This window comes from Agelaius phoeniceus, chromosome 10, assembly GCF_051311805.1.
Source record: "Agelaius phoeniceus isolate bAgePho1 chromosome 10, bAgePho1.hap1, whole genome shotgun sequence".
Lineage (NCBI taxonomy): Eukaryota > Metazoa > Chordata > Aves > Passeriformes > Icteridae > Agelaius > Agelaius phoeniceus.
This window is the reverse complement of record NC_135274.1, coordinates 6890465-6906602: the sequence shown is the minus strand read 5'-3', so window position 1 is coordinate 6906602 and position 16138 is coordinate 6890465. Positions and strand designations below refer to the sequence as shown.

Here is a 16138-nt window from a genome sequence, read left to right as displayed (position 1 = left end):
AGAAAAGAAATCTCTTTACAAGATGGGCCATCAAGGCAGCAGCCGCATCCCGGAATCATCCCACTCAGCAGGGTAATCTATTCAATGGCCGGGATTTATTTTTAACATTCAGCTCCGCAGTCCTTTTAACTCGAGCAGGGAAGGGAACATTTTGATAACAGCAGCCTCCAGGTCAAATGTGATGAGAATTCATAACTCGCCACACAGGGGTTTTGGAAAACCAACCAAGCAAAACAATTTCCCGGAATGAGCCGATGAAGATGCGTGTTTCTCTTCACAATGTCATGCACAGAGCACGGAGGTGTTGGAGTGGCTCCTCATTCTCTGCCCGCAATTTGCAAATAAAATGCCTCCCGGGCTGCTTTAAATCTGAAGGACTACTGCGAGCACAGCTTTGCTGGGCTGCTCATAAAGACCTGAGACATCGGATCTGTCGGCCATCAAAGGAGAAATATGAATCCAGTAATGGGAATGTCCTCGTGGTCCCAACTCTAATCAAAGCAAAGCCACGGGTTTCTGCTTCAGGAGAGTGGCATCAAGATTTAAAAAGGAACAGAGAGGCTCCAGTCCCTGGCTGGCACTGGAGGAGCAGTAGGAATGATTTACAGGGGCATGGAGTGGCAGGACAGGGAGAATGGCTTCCCACTGCCAGGGGTTAGATGGGATACTGGGAAGGAATTCCTTCCTGTGAGGATGATGAAGCCCTGGCACTGGGTGTCCAGAGAAGCTGTGGCTGCCCCTGGATCCCTAGAAGTGTCCAAGGCAGCTTGGATGGGGCTTGGAGCAACCTGGGACAGTGGGAGGTGTCCCTGTCTGAAGGGTACAGGAGCACCACTGGGTGTCCCCCAGGACTGGGATGACCCAGGTTAGATTGGAAGGATCCCCCTGAGCTTTCCTGGCCCTGGAGTCCAAGGGGTCTGAACTCCAGTGGCAGGAGGTTGGAACAAAATGAGCTCATCCTGCACTGGAAACACAGAACCAACTCAAACCACTCTGGGCTGGGAAAAAACCAACAACCAGAATCCTGAAAATCTCCGGGCTGGGAAAAAAAACAACAACCAGAAGCCTAAAAACCTGTCCAAGCCAAGATTGTAACAGAGCTTCCAGGGAGCAACTTTTTCTTTCCGTTTTCTTTTCAAATGACCGGAGTAAATTGACTGCACCTGTCTGAGAACGAGGCACAGGTGGGAAAGGTGGGAGGAAATGTGGAGATTGAGCACTGCAGTTTATTTTAATGTCAGTGCTGGTGTCTCCTGAGCCCTATGGGGCTGGGCTGGACATGTGTGTTCCACCTGAGCCCCACGGGGCTGCCTTATCTGCAGGCTCGGGAACGTGGCCCTTCCAAACCGCGGATATTTGCTCTCCATTCCCTTCTTCCGCTCAAATTCCATATCTGCAGGGAGGCCCCAGGGGCTGCCACTCACAGCAGAGTGCAGGGACAATGAGAGAACCTGGGAATGGGACTGGAAAAATTAACATAGAATATGGAATCCCAGAAAGGTTTGGGTTGGAGGGGAGCTTAAAGCTCATCCAGTTCCACCCCTGCTATAGGCAGCGACACCTTCCGCTATCCTAGATTGCTCCAACCTGGCCTTGAGCACTCCCAGGGATCCAGGGGCAGCCACAGCTTCCCTGGGCAACCTGTGCCAGGGCCTCCCCACCCTCACACCCAAGAATTTCTTCCCAAACTCCTGTGCTGTCCTGGGAACCTAGGATATGATGAGAAACCCTGTGCATCTGGAATGGAAAACAACAAAATCTGTTATTCAGCATGGGGAGCAGCACTGATGGGAACAGTCACTGCTTTAATATTTAATTTGATGAGATCCAGCTCTGAGAAATGGATCAGGAGCTGCCACAGCTCCAAGCACAAGCTCAGCACTGGCAGGGAATTTCCATGGGGTTTGCTCCGCTTCAGACTTATCTGTATGCTGGAAGGGTGACATGGAATGAGGCTCATTAATTATCCCAGCACACAGAGCTGTGTTTCCTGCCATTCCCTTCAATCAATCAAGCTCTGGGCACTTTCAGGGCCTCTTGGACACTGGGTTGTCATTCCAGGTATGTTCCCTCCACTGGACCCTGGCTCCTGCAGGGCCACTCAGGTGCAACCAGGTGTCATCTCAGGAGGGAATTTCCTTGTGTCACCAGACAGTGCAGGGCAGATCCCCTTCCATCCTGCCTCTTACCAGCAGGAACTCCCTGTGGCTGTATGGCCTCATGTGCTGCTGGGACTGGGAGGGGGAGCTGTGCCAGGCACAAGGTGGGTCTCGCCAAACATGGCCCTTCTTTGTCCTTTTGGGTCTCACCAAACATGGCCTTCTTTGTCCTTTTGGGTCTCACCAAACATGGCCCTTCTTTGTCCTTTTGGGTCTCACCAAACATGGCCTTCTTTGTCCTTTTAGGTGGCTCTCACACCTTTCCTGGGACTGAGGCTGAGCCAGCAGCAGAGCTGGTTTTCCTTTGTGCAGCATTCTGGTACCTCCAGAAATCCCTTTGCATGCTCCAGAAGGTTTGGGTGTCCTCACCAGGGAGCTGGGCTTTGCAGGAGCCCAACAGTCACCGCCAGGGCAAGAAAAGGTGCTGGAAATGTAGATTTGTCAGGACTATAATCCAGGTAGGTCATAATTCCTTCCTTGTAAGAAACCATCTGCTTTCTACCCTCATCTGCTTCTCTCTGGTCCAACACAAGACTCCATCCCTGCAGGACACAAATCCCTCTCACCCCTCATGGCTGAAGTGTCAGCAGAAGGGATGGATTGGGAAAAGGCCTTTGGCATGCTGATGTTTTAGCTTTGGGTGACAGACCTCAAACTGAAATCACAGCCTTCCCCCTGTGACACTCACAGCCTCCTTGGGCACCTAATTCCACGGGCACATTTGGCTCCACAGATTCCCTGGTACAAGCACGTGTTGGAATGGCACTGCAGGGCTTGGGAACAGTTTCCCATGCCAGTCTGCCTCAGGGATGGTCTTGGGGCTCCTTGCCTTGCCATGGTGACCCTTCCCACTGCTCTGCCTGCATCCTTCCCTCTCTGCCAAGCCCATGCCTGCACCATGGGACACAGGTGCCCATCCCTTCTCCAAGACCTCTCCTGGTTCCCCCTGCCAGGCTGGGGCCAAGGAGGTGGGACCCCAGATCTTCATCCTGAGGGGAAGAGCCCTCTGTACCTACAGAGGGATTGTTACCAGGCCTGTCACCAAACTGCCTTCACCCTTCACTCTCCAAAGCCTCATCCTTCCATTTCCCAGTCCTGCTGAGCAATAACTGGCTCCTCCTTTTGCTGTCCCTTGTCTCTCCTTAGCACCCATGTCGGAGGCATGCCCCCAAACGCTCCAGGAAAGAAAGAATGTTGAGGAAAATTCAGATATGCCTCTGTTTCTGCTTTGTCTCGGGCATTTTGTACGAGATCTCCCTCTTGTCCAGCTGTGTCTTCTCCTACTTGCCCATGGCCCAGCAGTACCTGACGCCTGAGCAGGTGCTGAACCTTGGCAAAAGCATCATTTTCCTGGAGACGACGGAGCGCCTGGAGCCGCCCCCGCTGGTGTCGTGCTCCGTGGAATCCGCTGCCCGCATCTACCAGGACAGGCCCATCATCCTCTTCATGAGGGGGCTCAACAACGAGACAGCCCTGGACATGAACACCAGCTATGCAGCCTTCTCCCTCTTGTCTTCCATGAAGAATGTCTTCCTTTTCCCTCTCCAGATGGAAACCGTCTTCCAGGAGACCCCTCTGCTCCAGTGGTACAACCAGGTGAGCATTAAAACAAGTGGAAAACAGGAAAAAAGTTATAACAAGGGGTGGGAAAAGGCTTTAAAAGGAATGAGGAATGCAGGACTGTGTGAAATTAGTGACTTTCATTGTTTTGGTTGGGAACAGATTCATTTTGGCCGCGTTCTGCTGTACATTCATCTCTCTGTTTATGGCATACGTGATTGGCCTTATCTGGAGAATCGGATTTTTTTGGCAAAGGGAACATTGGTAAAAATAGATTGCAGACGTGTTTTGAGAAAACAGCCTTAATAATCTTCCCCAACAGAAGCTGGTTGAACAAAATGTGCTGCCTGAGCACTTGATAGACTTGCCTCACTCTGACAGAGCCTGCAGGAGATAAGAGATAGGGGAGAGATTTCAGGTTCTGTAGCAGCAACATGCAAAGCCAAAGTGGGATCTGGTGAGCTCCACCCTGGAAAAAGCTCCTCGGGCAAACTTCCCACACGTAGCTTTGGTCAAACTGCTTGGGCAGGGCAGGCAGATTTCCTCTGAAGTCTTTCTTATCCTGAGAAAAAATTACTCCAAATGCCAACAAATGCCAATGAAAAGCCTCCAGCCTGGTTCAAAGAGCTGGGAGGGATCTGGGAGTGTGTTAAGTGGGTTGTGTCCCTCTGAAATAGCGGGGAATGACTCACGGTGGCATTGGGTTAACACTGTAGGTGCCATCAAACCACCTGGGAAACGTTCCTGCATTGCTAATGCTAACAAAGCACTGTTCTGCTGTCACACACATCTTTTATGAAAAATCCTCTCCTTAGGATTTTCCCTCTTGAGAAGCTGAGAGGCCTTAGGAACAAAATGTAACCAATGGTTATCTGCTGCTGTGGAATGCAACAGGTGCATCTGGGATTGGGCTCATGTGGTTGTTTCTAATTAATGGCCAATCACAGCCCAGCTGGCTCAGACAGAGAGTCCAAGACAGAGCCTTTGTTATCATTCCTTCTTTTTCTATTCTTAGCCAGCCTTCTGATGAAATCCTTTCTTCTATTCTTTTAGTATAGTTTTAATATAATGTATATCATAAAATAATAAATCAGCCTTCTGAAACATGGAGTCAGATCCTCGTCTCTTCCCTCATCCTAAGACCCCTGTGAACACGGTCACACTCTGCTCCTTATCTTATCACAGTAAATCCAGTGGCTGGAGGCATCCAGAGCTGTCAGTGACATTTGCCACCATGAGGGTTTGCAGTGAGGGTTTAAGGTGCCTGTGGATGGCTTGGATCCGTTCCCTGCCTGTGGCATCACATCTCACCTTTCCCCCTCCTCAGGTGGTCCCGGAGCAGGAGAAGAACTGGGTGCACGTCAGCTCTGACGCCAGCAGACTGGCGCTCATCTGGAAGTACGGGGGCATCTACATGGACACGGATGTCATCTCCATCCGGCCCATTCCCCAGCAGAGCTTCCTGGCCGCGCAGAAGTCGCGCTTCTCCAGCAACGGCATCTTCGGCTTCCCCGCCCGCCACAAGTTCATCTGGGACTGCATGGAGAACTTCGTCCTCAAGTACAACGGCAACATCTGGGGCAACCAGGGCCCCTTCTTGATGACCAGGATGCTCAAAACGCTCTGCAACCTGACGGATTTCCAGGGCACCGAGGACCACAGCTGCCAGAACATCTCCTTCCTCAACCCGCAGCGTTTCTACCCCATCCCGTACCCAGCCTGGAGCCGGTACTACCAGGTGTGGGATAAAAGCCCCAATTTCAACCACTCCTATGCTCTGCACCTCTGGAACTTCATGAACCGCAACCGCAAGGTCGTGGTGGCGGGCAGCAACACCCTGGCTGAGAACCTCTACAAAACCTACTGCCCCAGCACCTACGAGGACCTGATCCAGAATGCCAAGCGCAGGGATCTCCCAGACCCTGAGGAGGTTGAGTGACATGGAGCAAGGAGGGGTGATCCTTCCAGCCAAACACAATCCCCACTCAGTCGGTATCCGGCTTCGTAGGAGAAAGAAAGAACTTTCCATGACCACCATTCCTATTCCCTTGGGATGCTGAGGATGGTGGTGGGTATCCATCAGATGTAGCCTCCAAGGACTCCTTTGCCTCAGTTCTGTTTCCTGATAGGTGCTCATGCACCAAACCTTCCCGTATCTGACAGACTTTGAGCCTGTTCACAAGCTTCTCCAAGGGAAAAGTTCCTAAAGAGAGGGGTGGCCTCCCAGGAGAAATGTTGTCTCTGCTCCTCTTGGAACTAGTGGCAGCTTCCCACGTCAGAGAAGTTGGAAGCACAAGAGACGTTGGACTGGAGCCTCTGGGGCAAAAGAGGAGAAACTCAAACCAGCGTCTTTTCCTGGTGTTTTCCTCACATGGACTTTACACCCTACGTTTTTGAGAGGGACTTTCAGAGTGAAAACAAAAGAGTTCACCACACCTCTGAGCTCACTTCTCCCTGAAAAATGAGTCACATTTTCCAAATGTTTGTGCTCCCACACTTTTACTTTGTGTTTTGCCAGGAAGTGGCTGCTCTGCCCCATCCTCCCAGGTGAATCCTGGCTGTAGAAAGTGTGCCTGGAAAGGGGATGCTGAGACACCAAGGAAGGATAGGGATGGTCCTCCAGGTTCCCAAATGCCTCTTAAATAAATGGATTCCAATGGACATGAGGTGGTCACCCATGTCCAGCTGTGCAAAAATCCCATTTAATCCCAACAGGGCTCCCAGTGAGCAATCCCCTTCCAGATACTCTCCTTCCCAGGAGAATGCCAATCCACCCAATTCCCTAAAGAGAAGCCCAGCTTGCAGATCTCTGCTGAGTCTCTCTGAACAGCTGGTTTTAACTCAGGAGCAGAAAGGTGGGGATCAGTCCCCGTCATCCAATGTTTGCCGTGTGCACAATGCTATCTCCTGCAAACACAGCAGCCGCTGAGCTGGCTGCAGCTCAGAATTTGGGGTTCAGCAGGACAAGGGTGCCCTCTGCACACAGGGTTTGTGTGCTCCTGTGTTTGGGCAAGGGGCTCCTCCTTGCCCTGTGTTCCCCTAAAGTCACTCCAGTGTAAGGCAGGTGGTGCCAAGCTGAGTCCTGGTGATTGTTGGAGCAGAAGGCTGACATGAAGGAATGTTTTCCCGTGTCCTCACCCCTCCTGTGCCCTCCAGGACATGCCTGTGGATAGAGATGGACCCACATCCAGGCAATTCTGGGAGCATCTGCTTTGTGGATGTCTGCTCTCAGCTCAGGACACCTTCCACTGTCCCAGGTCACTCCAAGCCCCATCCAACCTGGCCTTGGACACTTCCAAGGGATCCAGGGCAGCCACAGGGATCTGGGCACCCTGTGCCAGGGCCTCACCACCCTCACAGGGAACAATTTCTTCCCAATATCCCATCTGAATCTACTCTCTGAGCATGGATGAGACTGTGCCCATGGCCACAAGAAACCCACAAGGTTGGGCAGGGCTTGGAGCACCCTGGGACAGTGGAAGATGTCCCTGCCCATGGCAGGGGGTGGAATGGGATGGGCTTTAAGGTCCTCTTCAGCCCAAACCAGTCTGGGATTCCATGATTAAATTATTGAGGGAAATAACACCAGAAATGACCCAAGTTATGTCCTATCATGGCCAGTAGGAAAACCCAAAATTGTCAGCAGCAGACTCTGTACCTTGTGGCACATCTTCTGCCCTTGGGAAGACATCCCAGTGATGAATAAAAATCCAGAGAGCTTTCCTGGCTGGTGAGGGGAAGAGGTGGCTGCAAACCCATTTTGTCACATTCTCACCTTCTCATTCCATTTTTGCCTCAGCTCCCATCCTGGGCAGCAGCCCTAGGCCACAAACATCCCAAGAAAAGAAGACAAGGGAAATAATAATCATAATGGGGGGGAAAAAAGAGTCCTTGGCTCATTAAGAGCATTTAAGCAGATGTTTAACTCTAAGCAGCCTTAAAATATTTGCTGAGTTTAGACTAAGCCTAATTTCAAGCCCCATTTCAAGCCCATCCTGTGATGTTTTACTCTATTTGGCACTCATTAAACACAAAGTATCACATGAATATTGTCAGCAGGAGTCACCCACTGGGGTGTCATCCATCAGAGCAAGGCTTTAAATTCCAGTTGAGAGCATCTTTTCCTTGTCATCAGATCTGAGTGACACATGGGTGTGACAGGATGGCACCTGATGGCCAGGGGAGTGTGTGTGGGAAGGAAAGGCTCTGAGCTGGCCCCTCTCAGGTATGGCCAGCTGAAGGGACACAGCTCTCGGGGAATCTCAGTGCTCAATCTGCTCTTTACTGCTCTGGTTTTTAATGCATTTAATAATAATATTCTGCAGAGAGAGGAAAAATTGCCAAAAAATTACCAAAAATTATCTGTGATGCCCAGTCTGTTTCTGTACAGATCCAACTGCTCTCAGCAAACAAAGCTGAAGGTAATGATGGCATTTTGAAGTGAATAAATTTGAAGATAGTTACATTTTTCATAACTTCCATCCCTTCAGAGCACTGTCTCTTCTCTGTGTCCCTCTCTAACAGCCATGGAGTCCCTGCAGGGATCTGGCTGTGCTTCCCCTCACGTGAGCCATGGACTGGACACTTCCAGTCCTTCCACTGCCAGCACAGTTCACAAACCAAAATTGTCCCTTGGCATCACAGCCAGATCCCAGAGGAATGAGATTTCCATGAGATTTCCAGCAAGTTTCACAGCTTGCCTCCTTCAAGCTATGCCAATGGTTATCTGCATACAAACACGGATCTTGGGCCTGCTGTGGATCCTTCACTGCAGTCCAGGGGAAGGAAAAGGGGATTTCTGCTCCCTAATGCAGGCAGAAAATAAAACCAGTCCTAAACCAGGGCTGGCTGTTGGCAAATACCCAAGGTGGGGCATTGTGACCCCTTTGACATCCTCCAGCGAGTGGCCTTGAGGTCAGATGTGGTATTTTCTGAGACCCCCGTTGAAAGGAGGAATGATGAATCTAACTCCATGTTCTTAGAAGGCTAATTTCTTATTTTATGATTCATATTATATTAAAGATTACTAAACTAAACTATACTAAAGAATAGAGAAAGGATACAGAAAGAAGACTAAAAGATAATAATGAAAACTCGTGACTCTCTCCAGAGTCCAAAACAGCTTGGCCCTCATTGGCCATTAAGTAAAAACAATTCACACGTTGGATGAACAATCTCCAACCACATTCCAAAGCAGCAAGACACAGGAGAAGCAAATGAAATATCATTGTTTTCCTTTTTCTCTGAGCCTTCTCAGCTTCCCAGGAGAAGAATCCTGGGAAAGGGGATTTTTCAGAAAATATGACGGTGACAGTCAGAGGTTGTTCTCCAAGGGCTGGTGCCATCCCCAAAGGACAGTTGTGTCCATGCTTTCCATATAGGAAAAGCAGGGCTTCACCAGGACTTGGGGCTCCATGCTGGGGCCTCAGCTCCTCTTTGCCCCTCACAGGCCTTTTCTCCCTGCAGGGACCCAGGAGGTGACCAAAGTGGTGCTGATGAAGATCCTTCAGGTGGTGCCAGAGCTGGGACCATCCTTGTCCCCAGAGCACCAGGATGAAGCTGGCTTTGGGCTCAGGGATGGTGATGGGGTAGTGCTGGGCAGAGCTGCTGGGGGCACAGGGGGGATGAAGCCCCTGATGCTCTTGGCTGGGCAGCTCCATCACCAGCACTTCCCTGGGAAAGGCTGCTGGGCCCTGGCTGGGATTTTGGGAAAGCTGTGGGCAGGAATTAATCCAATCAGGGGAGGAAGTTGCTCCTTTGTGAGGGATGTAGCAGCTCTGGGACTGCTGGGACCCACCCAGGGGGAGAACGGTCCCCCCAACCCCTGCCCAGTCCTTGCTGGTACCAGCACCCACCTCAGGGAGGACCAACAGAGAAGATGCTGAAAGCCCTGCAGAGAAACCCAAACCTCCAGGAGCGGTGCCACCCCATCATGGAGCAGCGCCACACCATCCAGGAGCATTGAGCAGTGCCACCCCATCCTGGAGCAGTGCCACCCCATCCAGGGACATTGAGCAGTGCCACCCCATGCAGGGGCAGTGCCACCCCATCCAGGGACATTGAGCAGTGCCACCCCATGCAGGGGCAGTGCCACCCCATGCAGGAGGATGTGCTGGAGAGCCTGTGGGTCAACAGGGTATGTCTGTCCTTCCAGTGCCACCAGCCCTGAGCTGCTCCAAGGACACAATAACTGCTCCTAAGTGGATTTTTTTAATTTGGAGAGCACCCCAAGCAGCAGTAAAAACCCACCCATCTGGAAAAATCCCCCTCGAGAGGCAGGTGGGATGGTGGAGGCAGAAGCACAGGGTCACACAGGGAATTCACTTCCCTGCTCCCACCTCTGAGGCTGCTTTTCAGGGTCCCTCCAGCAAATCACAGAATCACAGATTAATGAGTTTGGGAGAGACCTCTAAGATTGAGTCCAACCTATGACACCTCAACTAGGCTATAGCACCAAGTGCCATGTCCAGGCTTTTTTAAACACATCCAGAGATGGTGATTCTGCCACCTCACTGGGCAGAGCACTCCAGTACTTTATTATTCTTTGGGTGAAAAACTTTTTCCTGATATCCAACCTGTACCTTCCCTGATGTAGCTTGAGACTGTGTCCTCTGGTTCTGTCAGAGACCAACCCCAGCTGACTACAGCCTCCCCTCAGGAAGGTGTAGAGAGCAATAAGGGCACCTCTGAGCCTCCTCTTCTCCAGGCTGAACACCCCCAGCTCCCTCAGGGGTTCCTCACAGGATTTGTGTTCCCAACCCCTCACCATCCTCGTTGCCTCCCCTGGACACACTCGAGTGTCCCAATGTCCTTCCCAAACTGAGTGCCCAGAACTGGACACAGCTCTCAGGGTGTGCCCTCACCTGTGCTGAGTACAGGGGCAGAATGTCCTCCCTGCTCCTGCTCTGCCTCTGCAGCAGCCTTTCCTGGGCTAAATTACCCCGGGCTCCTTCTCCCTGAGGGCGTGGAGGACCCTGGCATGGGGATTTCAAGGGGACATTCGCCGTCCAAGCCCATGGAGCAGCTGTTGCTGCGAGCATTCCCGAGCTGCCGGCGATGCAACACCACCACCTAGCACCGAGCAGAGCCCCTGCAGGGACACGGGCAGCTCCACCCGCCCCTGCTCCACCGCAGGGCAGCGCTTCTGCTCCAAAAGCACAAAGACAAAAGCAGTGACTCCATGATTTTCCCCGTGAATGTTTCCTGGAGATGTTTTTAAGGAGCATCTCCCGTGGTGGTGTTCACAGTGGTCTCAGGATGAGGGAAGAGATGAGAATCTTGACTCCATGTTTCAGAAGGCTGGTTTATTATTTTATGATATATATTATATAAAAAGAAAATGATACATTAAAACTATACTGAAAGAATAGAAGAAAGGATTTCATCAGAAGGCTTGAAAGGAAAAGAAAGGAATGGACAGGAATGAAAACAAAAGCTTGTGACTCTCAGAGAGTCTGAGCCAGCTGACTGTGATTGGCCATTAATGAGAAACAACCACCTGAGACCAATCCCAGATGCACCTGTTGCATTCCACAGCAGCAGATAATCATTGTCTACATTTTGTTCCTGAGGCCTCTCAGCTTCTCAGGAGAAAAAATCCTAAGGAAAGGATTTTCCATAAAACATGTCTGTGACGCATTCCCGGGTTTGTTTCACTGCACATCCCCCTTTCCCTAGAACATTTTTTGGGAATGCTGAGGGGGTGTGGGAGGCAGCAGAGGTGCCCAAAGCCAGACCCACACCCCCTCTTCACTTCTCATATTTTACATCCCCGGGACACTCCTGGTCACAAGAGCCCCCTTAAGCTGTAAATACTTCCCAAGAGAAAATGCTGCACATACCCCACAGCCTGAAAATTCCCAAAACCCACTCTTCAGCAGCCCTTCCATAAAGCAAACATGGGCTGTATTTTGGGATATGTATAGCTGGGCAATGATGGGTGTCAGGGATCTTCCCTGGGATCTGGACAGGTCTTGGAGCTCGAAGGATGCTCTGAGGGATGGGTGGTGCTGCTGAGGGGCTGTGCCTTGTCTTGGGGGAGACAATACCAGGCTCATCTGCCTCAGGTGGTGAAGAGAATTTCCCCTTGGACCTGCAAGAGACTCCAGGTTCTGGTGAGGCACCAGCAGCAGCCCAAGGAGCACGAATTCCCTGCTCTGCTCCACCTGAGGTGATGCCTTGTGCAGGCTGACCTAGAACAGAGGCTGGACAGAGTTAAAGAATAAAGCAGGGATTTATTAAAAGGCCTCAATGGATCCACCTTGGGCAGCACAAGAGCCCAGCCAGGGCTGCACCCAAGATGAACCAAAATGGTCACAAAATGGACAACTGGTCACAGGGTCTCTCACTTTTATAAATTCTGCTCCATTTGCATCTTGCAGTTCATTGTCCCATTCCAGCTTTAGCCCCTGCAGTCCCATCCTGCTTGTTTTTCTCTCTCCAGCCCACGGTGTTTGTGCTCTTGGGCTGAGATTTGGATCATTTGTCCTTGGTGCCCAGCTGGAGCAGAAATTGTTTTGTCTCCCTACTCTGTGCAGAGAGCTCCCTATCCCCTCATATGAAGCTCAGAAGTACACACTAAAGCAGCACAGAATCTGAAAATTGGTGTAATTACAGTGGTGGCAGTGTCAGAATTAAATAGCTTCTTACACAGAAAAAAAAAATATTTACAAGGATTTTACCCAAGGAAGGCCTGGCACAAACAATGGGAATATTTATTTTTCCTTATCGCAATAAAAATGAAATTTCAGGCCTGAAATTACAGGGGAAAATAGAAATAAATTCATGAGCAAATTCAAAATAAAATAAAAATGAGGATTTGGGGACAATTTTCAAGCCATGGAAGTCGAGGAATGGTCTCCTGTGTGGTGTCCTGATGCAACGAGGGTGTTTGCCCCTCTTGACTCTGATTTTTGGAATTGCTTTCTCGGATCTCTCCAGCAAATCTGCCTCTCCATATCTGCCGGCAGTGACCCGGAGCCCTTCCCTGTGGATCAGGGATGCCGGGGAGGGGACGGGGAAGTGCCAGCGCTCTGCCAGCAGCCACTGGATGGTGCCACAGGACCAGGAACGAGCAGCAGCCGCCCTGCATCCCCCCAGGGCTGCTCTGGCCTCTCCTTTTGGGAAGCCCCAGTGCTGGGGCTCTCCCGAGGTGAGACCCTGCCTGGTCAGCCACCGAGGGGGATAAATGACATTTCCCAGGTGTGGTTTCTCCTCTCCCTTCATCACACGGTAATAATGAGCAATAACAGGGGCCGATAGTACCAGGAGCTCTGGAGCCTCAGCAGCTCTCCCTGGACACCCTTGGAGCACAGGCACAGCCCCCTTCCCATGGGATGTGGCATCCCACAGGCTGGGGCAGCTCTCCACACTGCACACACTTGTCAATTCTTGATTCTTTAGCAGCTTCCCTTCTCCTCATTCTCCTCTTTCCCCTCATTCCTCACTCTCCTCCCTGCCCAAGCTCCAGAAGGTGATGGAAAAAGCCTCAGGAGGAACCTGGCCTGAACTCACTTGGATAGAGAACCCAGCCCCAGCTGCTGTGTCTCCCTTCTTTCCTTCTGGAATCAGTGGGAAATCCAGCCCCAAGGATGATTCTTTGCACTGTGGACATGACAATGTCAGCTTGACCCCTTCCAGAGCTCATCTGTGTAAATTAAGTTCATTTTCCTAATTCTGTCTGTATTTTGGTCATTTCTAGCAGTGCATTTATGAACTTGGTCTCTGCAAAGCATGGAATTTGAGAAGACAAAAGAGGAAAACTGGCACTCAATGCCTCTTCTCTTTTCCAACCCACTGGAAAAGAGTGGGTTGGAAAACTTCTGGTTAAGACTCTTACCTTTCCTTATTTCCCACATTTCCAGGTGGTTTTAACATTAGGAAGCAGGATACACCCAAGTGGGGCTGAGCAGAACATGGAGAACAAACTTTATTCCTCTGAAAAAAGAAAAAAAGAAAAAGTTTTCTGCACAACTGTTCACAAATAAGCAGAAAAACCCTTTTTACCTGTAAAAAGTTCCAGGTGGCAGTGAGAATTTGTTCCATGGAGGGGCTGACAGGAAACCCTGGCTGGGCACTGGTGCTGTCACCATCCAAAACTAATGGGAGAACAAATTCCTGCCCCAAAGAGCAAACAGGCAGGAAAAGGGCAGAAAGCAGGAGCTGTTCTGCCTTGTCGACGTGGCAAACCTGGTGCCAAGGCAGGTGCCTGCTCATTCAGCTGCCAGCAAGTGCAAAAATCACTTTTCTGTTGGATTTCCCGGCAGTTTTCCTGCCTGAGGTGCTTTAGGTGAGCTTCAAACACCAATGGTAGTGGAAAAATGGGGGAAAACTTCTCCTAAGTTTAGGAATGTCCAGAAATAGCTGAGAGCCTTGTGCCAAGAGGAAGGTGGCATGTCACTGTCATATTTTCTGGAAAAATCCTTTTGCTCAGGATTTTCTCCTGGGAAGCTGAGAAGCCTCAGAGAAAAAGGAAAACAATAATTACCTGATTTGTTTCTCCTGTGTTTGCCTGCTTTAGAATGTGTTTGGACATTGTTTACCAACAGGTAATTGTTTAATTGGTTTCATGTGAATTGTTTTAACTTAATGACCAATTGGGGCCAAGCTGTGCCGGGACTCTGGAAGGAGTCGTGAATTTTCATTATTATCTTTTTAGCATTCTGTAAGTATCCTTTCTGTATTCTTTAGTATAGTTTAGTCTAGTATTCTTTAATACATTATAGTATCATAAAATAGTAAATTAGTCTTCTGAGAACATGGAGTCAAATTCATCATTCCTCCCTTCATCTGGGAGCCCTGCAAGTACAACAGTGGCACTCATCCTCTGACCAGTGAGGGAGATGAGATGTGGGAAAAGAGCTTTTGTTCCACACTGGGCATCGTAAGCCAGCGTGTTCCATGGGAAGCTGGGATCAAATCCACGCTGTTGCTGTGCCCTGCCAGCCCAGGTGCTGCAGGGTGGTGGGTCAGGCTCAGCCCATGGGCTGGGAAACACATCCCTGTCCTTGCTGCTCAACCCCCAGAGGCTTTGCCTCAAAGTCAGAAAATCCCAGGGTGGTTTGGGTTGGAAGGGACCTTAAAGCCCATCTTGTTCCACCACCGGGAACACCTTCCTCTAAACTTGCTCTGAGCCCTCTTCAACCTGGCTTAAAACAACTCCCAAAGTTTTGTTAAGTGATGGATGATGCAGTCCTTGCATCCTGCTGGGATTTGGAGGAGCAGGGCCTGTCCCACACCCCTGGTTTGCCCTGGGCATGGTTTTCCCTCAGTCCTCACCCCTCTGCCCTGCCCTGGGTGGGTAACTCCATCCCTTCCCAACTGCTCCCCTTAAAATCCCACAGGTTTTTCTTTTCCTCCTCCTAATTTTGTAAGTGTTTAGCTCAGCACAGCACAGAGGGGTTTCCATGGTCTCCACCAATTGCTGCCACCTCATTTCTCCTGCCAGAAGTGACTCCTTTGGCTTTATCCTCTCTGGAGTCTCTGGGAACAGAAAAGCAAAGCCCAGAACCAGCAAGATAAAGATCTGGCCAATTAAATGAAGGAGAAATCACACAGATCAGTGGGTTTGTAGGTTTTGTTTTTCCCATTGACTTTTTCTTCATGGGCTCCTGTTACTGGCAATACTTTTATAAATCATCAATATACAAGGGAATATCAGTAAATATTCAACCCACAGCACTAACAAGCTCTGAATGCAGCACAGTTCTCCCAAAGCTGAAAAAAAAAATAATAAAGGAAAATAAAAATCCTATCAAATTTATTCAGCTGGAATATCTCACCCAGAGAGCTATTCTCCCATAATATTTGGGGCAAGCACAGTGTCATAAATCTTAGTGCCATTAATCCATAGACTCATTCATCTCTGTTCAACTCTATAAAAGCAATAACCTTGTCACTATAGGGAGGACGATTGGGCTTTTAATTGCATATAGATTTCAGGAGAGTTCTTATCTCCTAGTCCAATTTGTAGCTCCAGTTTGTCCCTTGGTCAAGCTCCATGCAAATCCAGCGTGCTCTCACACACTCCAGATGTTGCAGGGGCTTGGAAAGAGCCTGTTCAGAGCTGTCAGATAATGCACCCAGCCTTTGCAGGCTCAGCTTTATTAGACAAGCCTAGATTTAATTAGCTCGTCTGAATGGGAATTGCATTTTTCAGAGGATGATCAAATTTATGGAAACAAATCCCCAACAACTGTTCATGAGTTCCCTGACTCATCTCCCTTGGTTTTACAAGTGCTACCAAATCCATCCCTTGCAGTTTATGGTCAATGAAGGCAAAATAGAAGCTGGGAGAGTGTTCTCTTCCCTCCCTCACCAGGAACAGCAGCTGGAAACACTGGATTTACTCACAGGGGCCACATGTTCTACAGCCTCTGGGACCTGTTTTTTTCCAGGCTTTACTCAGCCAAACAACCCCA

At 50.0% G+C, this 16138-nt stretch overlaps 1 protein-coding gene across 1 annotated transcript; it reads left to right on the top strand.

Annotated features, from left to right (window-relative positions):
• Nucleotides 1-2500: 2500 nt before the first annotated feature.
• A4GNT (alpha-1,4-N-acetylglucosaminyltransferase) lies at nucleotides 2501-5658 on the top strand. The gene is made up of 3 exons (XM_054638871.2): nucleotides 2501-2617; nucleotides 3306-3755; nucleotides 5047-5658. The coding sequence occupies exons 1-3, from the start codon at nucleotides 2501-2503 to the stop codon at nucleotides 5656-5658; spliced, it is 1179 nt and encodes a 392-aa protein (XP_054494846.1).
• Nucleotides 5659-16138: the final 10480 nt, after the last annotated feature.